At 34.7% G+C, this 9,754-nt stretch overlaps 1 protein-coding gene across 2 annotated transcripts in view; it reads right to left on the bottom strand.

Annotated features, from left to right (window-relative positions):
* Positions 1-244: 244 nt before the first annotated feature.
* SHOC2 (SHOC2 leucine rich repeat scaffold protein) overlaps positions 245-9,754 on the bottom strand; it is a 98,729-nt gene continuing 89,219 nt past the window's right edge. For both annotated transcript variants that reach the window (XM_023729938.1, XM_004374846.2), the window contains exon 9: positions 245-6,487. In XM_023729938.1, the coding sequence (XP_023585706.1) occupies positions 6,279-6,487 (209 nt within the window). In that variant the 3' untranslated portion in view covers positions 245-6,278. The remainder of the gene's footprint in view (positions 6,488-9,754) is intronic.

Raw genomic sequence — 9,754 nt, 5'->3', positions numbered from 1 at the left:
TTTACAACAAAACCCAAAATTCCTTTACATGGTTAGAAAATCAGGAACCATGTCTGTCATGTTTACTATTATATTCCTAGCTCAAGGATACTACCTGGCACATAATATGTACCTAGCACACATTAGGCACCTAATAGATATCTGCTGAAAGAATACGAAGAGGAGAGATTTCATCACGTTGTGCATATGACATATATTTACCTTCTTCCCTGATAAACTCTCTTTAGTCAGACAGCTCGTATTGGACAAGGTCTCTTTTACCCTTACAGCTTTTGTTCTCACGAAACCCTTTTAACACAAACTTATAATTTTTTTAGCTGGTATCACATCTTTATGTTTCTAAAACCCTGCACTCAAACCATAGACATCTTAAACAGTATAGTCAGGGCAGACTTTCTTATGAAAGGTTACAGAAACAAAACAAAGAAGCATTTTCTCCATGACACATGGAGAACATGATAAAAATACAATTAGGATCAGAAGGCTAAGAGAATAAGGGAATACTTGTAATAATTCAACGTCTCCAATATAAGACGGTCTTCATTATAGATGTATTCATTATATGCTCTAATAGTAGTATTAAAAAAAAACTAACAACTATAGTTTGGGGTTTTGTAATATAGTAAATATAAACAATTATATTGAAGGATACTATTGACCATACAAAATACATTGTTGCATTCTTTTTGTACACTGTATGAATGGCATTTGCTGTTTCAAAGTTTTCCAGAAGATTAAATGAGAGTGAAAAGTCATTTCTCACTTCTGCATTTTCGTGGTTTAATGATACTCAAAGATTGATTTCGTGTCCAACTTCAGTTACACTTAGCATTGGAAGAATTAAAAGACTCAATGTCAGAACATTTACATTATTTATATTGAATATCTTAATACAAAATGACTTACTAAAAAGGTAAGGTAATCTTTATATAGGCAAAATAATCAACAATTCAGGTTAAAAATACATTTTTTGAAAGCTGTTTATACCTTTTAGCCTTGAAGAATAATTCAGAATACTAAATATTTACCATAGTACAAGGCCCTGTTAAAACATCAGTGGAAACCTAACCTTTGCTAGAAAAATCCATACGTAAACACTGTCAATTTTTGTACTGTTCTCGCTATGCTTTGTAAACTGTGTTGTGTAAATTATTGTACATCTAATTAAAAACAAGTCTGACAGTAGATTAAAATATAATTGAAGGACACTATTGACCATACAAAATTCTTTGTTGCAGTTTTACTAAGCAGTGACAATTTTCTGAACTGTTAAAAAAGTGAGTTTTGAGGTGGGAGGGAGAAAAAACATTAAATGAGGAAAAATTATATAATCTTATACTTTTCTATTGAAGATTCATATTTAAATGATTTGATCTATACACTTAAAATCCCCTGTAATAGTGGGCACCAGGTCTTAAATGCTAGCTAGATGGACAGATTTACTGAGCAATAATTTCTTCAAAATCATGAAGAGAGAATGGTATAGATGGCTAATTCAAATGCTACTTGTATATTAAGCCCCATCAGACCTGTGGAAGATTAAATTCTCTATATAAACACCACCAGTACAGATAAAAGGACAGGCAATCTAAACAATTATGGTCACTGATAAAGCATCCATAGACTCTAATCAGATTTTCCAAGACAGACCATTTTTAGGACTACCTATAACATATAAAATGCTTATAATGCCATTTAAACATTATTCAATTGTTATTAGGATTGCTAGGGTGAAGCTTTAAAAACTAGCATAAAGATCAAATCTCCTTACTTCAAACTGCCACTAGCCCATAGGGCACTTTTGTGTGAATGATGGGAAAATGCTCTTTCTTCAAGACCCTTTACTTCCATGTCATACAACTGACATCATATACTGATTTTGTTATAACAAAGTATTTTGCTACCATCTGCTGAAAAACTATTACACAAACCTACGATGTAAATGAACACCCCCTAATATGCAGTGCTGCTGTGCACTGCACAATCTGCAAAACCCAAACATGATGGCCCTATTCATAGAGACTATTCCTCCTTCCAAACTTTTAAAAGTCCCAATCTGAAACACCATAAACTACTATCCATCTTCAGTCCTCATCAGAAACAGTTATCTACACTCAGTGTAAATTTAGAATGTCAGCTGTCGGTGGGAGAATCAAGTGAGTAAAGAGAGCACTTAAGGGTAATGATCAACTCCAGTTTTTAAAAATTACAACTCTAAAAATATCTTATATATTCTTTCAAAGTTAAAAAATAACCCCACAAATGTTTGTTTCCTCAGAATTATCAGGTTTAGAAGGCATTCTATTCAATAATAAAGTATGGTGTCTATTTTACAAAACACTCTCGTAATACTCTGATACAACATTCAAGATACTTTGTTAGATACCAAATCAATGTCACAACTCTTGCATATTTGGATTTTCAGAGATTTACAATCAAAGACTGGCTGTCATGCTTTTTTCAATTGCACTAATTGACTCCCAGAGGCTAAACTAGCCAAAATAAGATATGTGGTATACTATATCTTACCCTCTGGTACATGCAGAAGGAAACCTTTCTTCAAAATTCACTCATTTTAGTTAAATTTGATAAAGATCAGGAATTTATTATTTTCCTGCTTATTTTGGATTGTGCCATTTGCTTTCGTCTACTTTTAATCATGCAAGAGTGACCATATATCCTGGTTTGCCTGAAAGCTCTGCTTAATGCCTTGTTGGACCAATACAGCAATTGATAGTGCCCTCTTTCCATTTTAAAAGTGTCATTTTGCACGCTTAATCATAACCCATTCTTGTTGATAAACAATTAAAATTCTGCAAGCTGACTCAATAAACACAGCTTAGAAATAACTCAGATGAAAAGCAAAAGGTTATAATAAAAAACTAAATTGTGATATTAAACAGCTTATCCATTTTAGATGATTCAGGTTGTACAATGAGACAAATTAGAAAGATGCAATTACATTTTCAGAGCTCATTTCAATTGCATCACCCACCCTTTTTTTTTAAAACCATTAGCCAACATGAACGTAAAGAATTTCCATGTGTGTTAAAATCTGAGAGGCTTTTCAGCTCTAGCCTGGCTCTGCCACAATACTTGTATGATTTTAGACACACGATTTCAGCTTTCTACATAGAATCTCACCACAAAAAGGGTGTGGGGGAAGGTGGCAATGAGGTGGTCCCTGTAGGGCCTTTCAGTAATGGCAGATATACCGAGGCTCCAACAGTTTGGTTCTACCCTGAGCCATCTGTAAATCTCGTGAAGATCCATTCCTCCTGTTTTCTGGGCCCTTCTTGAGGCTGGCTTGGAAGCCAAAGTTCCTTTTCCTAAGTGTTTTAGATGTGGGACTTCAGACAAGTCCACTGGCCTGTCTGAAGTGTAGTATCCTCCTTTGGAGAGTGGGCATGATTTTAAATGCCTTGCTTGCTTCAGAGAGAGGCTCGACAGATGGGTCAACTGTAAAGTGCGGTGCAGTACAGTGGGTTGCTAGGTCTGTCCTAACACTTCAGAGCAGGATAGAGTGGGAGGGAAGGCAGTTGCTGTTTGTTTTCTACCTTTTAATAAGAGTACAAATAAACATTTTATGTGTATTTTCCCCTCCAAGAGTTTCTATCTTCTACTGTTTTCATCTGTATCTGTCAAGTCCACAAATTGTTTAGCATCTCCCTCTTTTTTTTTGGAATAAAATTATGATTCAGAATTAAAAAGAAACTCAAACAAAAGGACTGTTTGTCATTACCAATGCTATTTTGCTACTACATATTAACAAAAAGCAAAGTTTACATCAATGTTTTGACAATGTAACATTCTATGACATTCTTGTTTTAGTTATTCATAAGAGCCTCATGGAGAGACCAAACCTAATTTCTTTAAAAGAAAGAAAAATTCTTGGATATGTCAATTAATTCCATTGCAGTTTCAGGAAAAGTATTAGTTCATATATAGTCATTCAACAATGTCCTTTAGTATATTCAACTAATTATGTATTAAATATCTTGATTTCACAAGGATACTTTAATTAGAGTTTGAGTTCCTTGGTAGTAGTAATGAAATTCATGAATTCTTACAAGGTGGAAGCCATACAGAGGACATATGTTTTATGCCCCTTAAAAATTGTTTTAACTCCTCACCTATACTGTTTGTATCACTTCTATGTAAGATTTGTGATCATTTTGTACTTCTAAAATAGACTAATATAAAGAAAGGTAGGGGGACCAAAGTGTTTTAAAAACCATATCTATTTTCATTTTAAGAAACAATAACCATAACTGTTTTTCAAGAAAACACATCAGGTTACTGCCTTTAAAACTCGAGTTCCATCACCTTACTACTAAAACACACCTGGACACGAGACTTAAAAAACCACACGTACACATAAGCTCTAGGTAGAGCTGTAATAAACAAATTTCTTTTATAAACAAAATTTTAACTGAAATGCCACAGTAGATGGAAAAAAGAAGGAAGAATATTACTTGGTAAAATCCAGTGACATCTACAATAGTTTTACAGCACATTTAAGCATTCTAGGGTTTTATATCTTCACCTGCCTTCCATTTCTACACTGCTCCTTATAAAAATGCCAATTAAGAAGATAGGTTCAACCTCAAACCTAGTACTGAATTTGTGTGCCAGGAAAAATGAAACACTTCACATTTATATCTTAATATTATAGCCTTAACTCAAAAACGTTCTGTTTAAAACACAATGCCCATCTAAATGGCAAAAAAGTAAAAATAAAAAAACAAGCAGCAATCCATAATTATACTTAATAGTTATTCATTATATGGGAAGTGTTTTTTAGGATGATATATAGAATGTACTTGCTCTGTGAGTCTCCTCAATAATTAAATTGACTTAGACCAACACTACCAAAAGAAAGAGTACTGTATAAGGGACACACACTTACAATACTGCTAGCCTTAAAAGCAGTAAAGCGAAAAAGAAAATATGTCAAATAGCACATGCACATCTTACACAACTTCCACTGAACTATCAATGGCTTCTATGCAATGTGCCTCTTTTCAATAACTGTATTAACATCTATCAAGAAAGGACAGATGAGATTAAAACTAATGGTACTGAACTGAATTGTTTGAAGCCAGCGCCCCACATGTGGGGAAAAGTGCATTTAGTTCAGCAGCAATACAGCACAGTGTGAAGATATTGTGCTTAGACGCAGATACTCCAGAACTGAAAGATGTACAAGGCAAGTCAAGATATAAAACCATAGTACACTGTTAAATAACCTTGAAACGTACATATATTGCAGTGTTCAAAGAAAGACATTCATTTCATTGTACAAGGATAGGGAGAAATCCTTAAAAATTACCTATTGTAGTTTATGATATAATAAATACATATCTATATAGCATTGTATATACATATATAGAATGTGTGTGTTTATGTGTACAATTTTTTTTTTGGCCAGATTATTAGTTTTTGTGGATCTGCAACTTCCAAGAATGAAAACTCCTTTTCACTACAAGTTTTTGTTCCCCTAAACTAAGAAAAAGATATTTATATTGGAAATAGTCTAATACCCTCCCCCTCCACTCAAAGATTCATTTCAGATATTTTGCTTCACAACTGATCAGAGACGTACAATTAAAGGAATTCTACAATTTTTGACTGCATCTTTTCACTTTGCCAGTTGTCCCAACAAGCAAATATCTTTTGATATTTAAACCAGCTGATTCAAATTCTTTAGCAGAGGATATAAATTCTAGATTTGATTGATTAAAACAGAGCAAATCAAAACCAAAAAGAAAAAAAAATCCAGTGATTTACTCTGACTGTAAACAATATATAAAATTTAAATCTCAAATCTCAAAATAAGTTAAAGAAAAATTCTACTTCAGGGCCTATAATACTATAAAGATACAACAATTGGTAAGGGGAAAGTGTATATGAAAAGTTGCAACAAAATTGTCCATTATTTTTCCCAAGAGAAAGTATATCTAATTATACTACCTCTGTTCCTTAAATTTGGTAACTTCATAATTGGTTGGCAAATGTTTTAGGCAAACTGGTATATCAGATTACACAAGAGAAAAACATCCATCAAGTTCAGCAAAGAAAACTTACATAAGCTTTTGTACAGAATTAAAAAAAAAAAAAATCTAAATGGCTATGATTCCTCTATTAGCAGAAACACATAATGCAGTCTTTGTAAATCTGCCATATATATCAATATCTACATAAATAGATACAGATAAAGATTTGAAACATTAATGGCAGTCTATGTTTGAACAGTGTGTGGGACCAGTGGATTTTTATCAGACCATGGCACGATATGGACCCTGCATCTTTAGGAACTGGATAATGAAAGAAGGTCCCCCAGCAACAATCTGAGGTGGAAGGTGGCTGAGTGGACAGTTCTCAATACTCATAATTGAAAGCTTGCTGCAGAGAGCCAGCTCAAACGGAAGGCTATGCAGGTTGGGGTTGTCATTCAAATACAGTTCTTCTAGGTTCTCCAGTGTACCTGTTTTTAAAAAAGCAAATCACTTATTATACAAAACAAAATAATTACATTATTATTTTAAAAGTTCAACGGAGTTTGATGCTATCCTGGGCATTATATACACTGAATACACCTTTCTTCATATTCTCATTTCTTAGTTTTAAAACTGTGGATCTCAAACTTTGCTGCGTACTCAATCAACTGGGGAGATTTTTTTAAAACCCCAATGTCCAGGTCACACCCCGTATCGATAAAATCAGAATCTCGGGGGTTGAGACTCAGGCGTCAGTATTTTTTAAAGATTCCTACATGATTTATGCAGCCAAGTTTGAAAACCATTTCTTAATACTGCCCTATAATATTAAGAGGAATTCTTCCTTTATGATTTGTTTTCAAGCTTGGAGATTTTTTAAAAATACACGTTCCAACCCCAGAGATTCTGTAGGATAGCTTGACATCCATATATATTTTTTTAAAGCTCCAGAGATGAGTTTATTATACAGTCAGTGCTTAGAATCACTTTTATCTTGTAGACAATGTGACAATCTCATATTAATTTTCTCATGTATAAAGGCTCTTACTAAGAGTTATCACATATTTGGTTGTAAGTAAAAAACCAAACGAACGATTTATGTAATCCTTTAAAAGATTTCCTTAGACTATCTTGGGATCCTCTAGGCAAATGTCTCAAGCAATTGTGTGAGGCCAGCTGAATAAATATACTAGAAATACCAATGTAAAGTTGCCTCATGTGTCTCTAATTTTTTAAACCGCAACATTTGGAATATTTGACGGTACTGTGCAGACGACTAATAATAATAACTGCTAGCAGGTAATGAATTAGTTTACATGTAAGGTATTACATAAACTTCAAAACAACCCTTTGAAAAGTTACCATTATTTTCTTTATTTTACAAGTATGAAACTAGAGGCTTGGGAGTTTATGCACCTTATCCAAACTCACAAAGGCAATGAACAGTACAGCTAGATATTGAGTTGTCTATTTTATTCCAAAACCCATTCTTAACCACTAATCTATAGTGCTTCTGGGAGGGCACAGTATAGATGGGAGAACATAATACATGGAATTATCGATCTAAGAACTACTATTTACTTACTATGTGACATCAATTAACTCTCGCTTTGTAAAAATGGGACTACAGCTTGCACTCCCTAAAATTCAAAATGATCATGTTGATTACGTGAAATAATGTGAAAACACTTGGAAAATTATAAAATACTCTCAAATATAATATAAATCCTAATACTCCATAAAGAAAGGCTCCTGCCCCAAAGAGATAAAATACTTAGGTATAAATTTAACCAGGGACATAAAAGACTGATACCAAGAAAACTATAAAACTCCACTGCAAGAAACCAAGACACCTACCTAAGTGGAAAAAACACTACGCTCACAGATAGGAAGACTCAACATTGTGAAAATGTCAATTCTACCCGAAGTGATCTACAGAAATAATGCAACTCTGATTCAAATACCAACAGCATTCTTTAACAAGATGTAAAAACAAATCACCAACTTTATGTGGAAAGGAAAGAGGCCTCGGATAAGCAAAGCATTACTGAAGAAAGAGAACAAAGTAGAAGCCTCACACTACCTGACCTCAGAACCTACTATACAGCCACGGTAGTCAAAACAGCCTGGTACTGGTACAATGACAGACACACAGACGAATGGAACAGAATTGAGAACCCAGACATAAATTCATCCACCCATGGTCAGTTGATCTTTGACAAAGGAGCAAAGTCCATTAGGGGAAAAGATGGTCTTTTTAACAAATGGTGCTGGCAAAATTGATGTCCATCTGTAAAACAATGAAACAGGACCCATACCTCACACCATACAGAAAAACTACATTAAAATGGATCAAAGACCTAAATATAAAACCTAAAATGATAAAGATCATGGAAGAAAAAATAGGGACAACACTAGGGGCCCTAGTACATGGCATAAATACAACACAAACCATAACTAGCAATGCACAAACACCAGAAGATAAACCACACAACTGGGAGCACCTACAAATTAAACACTTATGCTCATCAAAAGATTTCACCAAAAGAGTAAAAAGAGAACCTACAGACCTGGGAAAAATTTTTTGGCTACAACAATGGTCTAATCTCTAAAACCTATAAAATACTTCAACATCTAAAGAACAAAAAGACAAATAATTCAATTAAAAAATAGAGATCACAATAGAGGGTCCCAGATAGAGCTGGAGATAAATGTTGAACAAAATTCTAACTCTCAAAAAAAGACCAGACTTACTGGTCTAAAAGAGGCTGGAGAAACCCTGCGACTATGGCCCCCGGACACCCTTTTAACTCAGTACTGAAGTCGCTCCTGAACTTCACTCTTCACCCAAAGATTAAACAGGCCCATAAAACAAAACGGGATTAAATGGGGACATCAATCCAGGGGCAAGGACAAGAAGGCAGGAGGGGACAGGAAAGCTGGTAACGGGAAACCCAAGGTCAAGAAAGGGAGAGTGTTGACACATCATGGTATTGGGAACCTATGTCATAAAATATTATGTGTATTAGTTGTTTAATGAGAAACGAATTTGCTCTGTAAACCCTCATCTAAAGCACAATTAAAAAAAAAAAAAAAAGTTCTATACCCTACTTTGGTGGGTAGCATCTGGGGTCTTAAAAGCTTCTGAGCAGCCATCTAAGATACATCTATTGGTACTAGCCTATCCAGGAAAAGGAGAATGAAAAATACCAAAGTCACAAGGAAAATATTAGTCCAGAGGACTAATGGACCACATGAACCACAGCCTCCACCAGCCTGGGCCCAGAAGAACTAGATGGTGCCCAGCTACCACCACCAACTGCTCTGACAGGGATCACAATAGAGGGTACCGGACAGAGTGGGAGAAAAATTTAGAACAAAATTAAAATTCCCAAAAATAGACCAGACTTACTGGTCTGAGAGACTGGAGGAACCCCTGAGATTATGGACCCTGCACACTCTACTAACTCAAAACTGAAGCCACTCCCGAAGTCCATCTTTCAGCCAAAGATTAGACAGGCCTGTAATACAAACAATAACACACAGGAGGAACGTATTTCTTAGTTCAACCAAGTATACAAGACCAAATGGATAATGTCTGCCCAAAAGCAAAGATGAGAAGGTAGGAAGAGACAGAAAAACTAGACGAATGGACATTGGAACCCAGAGTGGAAAGGGGGAGAGTGCTAACACATTGCAGAGATTCCAACTAATGTCACAAAATAATTTGTGTATAAATTTTTTACTGAGAAACT

The sequence above is a fragment of the Trichechus manatus genome, unplaced genomic scaffold (genome assembly GCF_000243295.1).
Source record: "Trichechus manatus latirostris isolate Lorelei unplaced genomic scaffold, TriManLat1.0 scaffold00031, whole genome shotgun sequence".
Lineage (NCBI taxonomy): Eukaryota > Metazoa > Chordata > Mammalia > Sirenia > Trichechidae > Trichechus > Trichechus manatus.
This window is presented reverse-complemented; position numbering and strand designations above follow the sequence as displayed.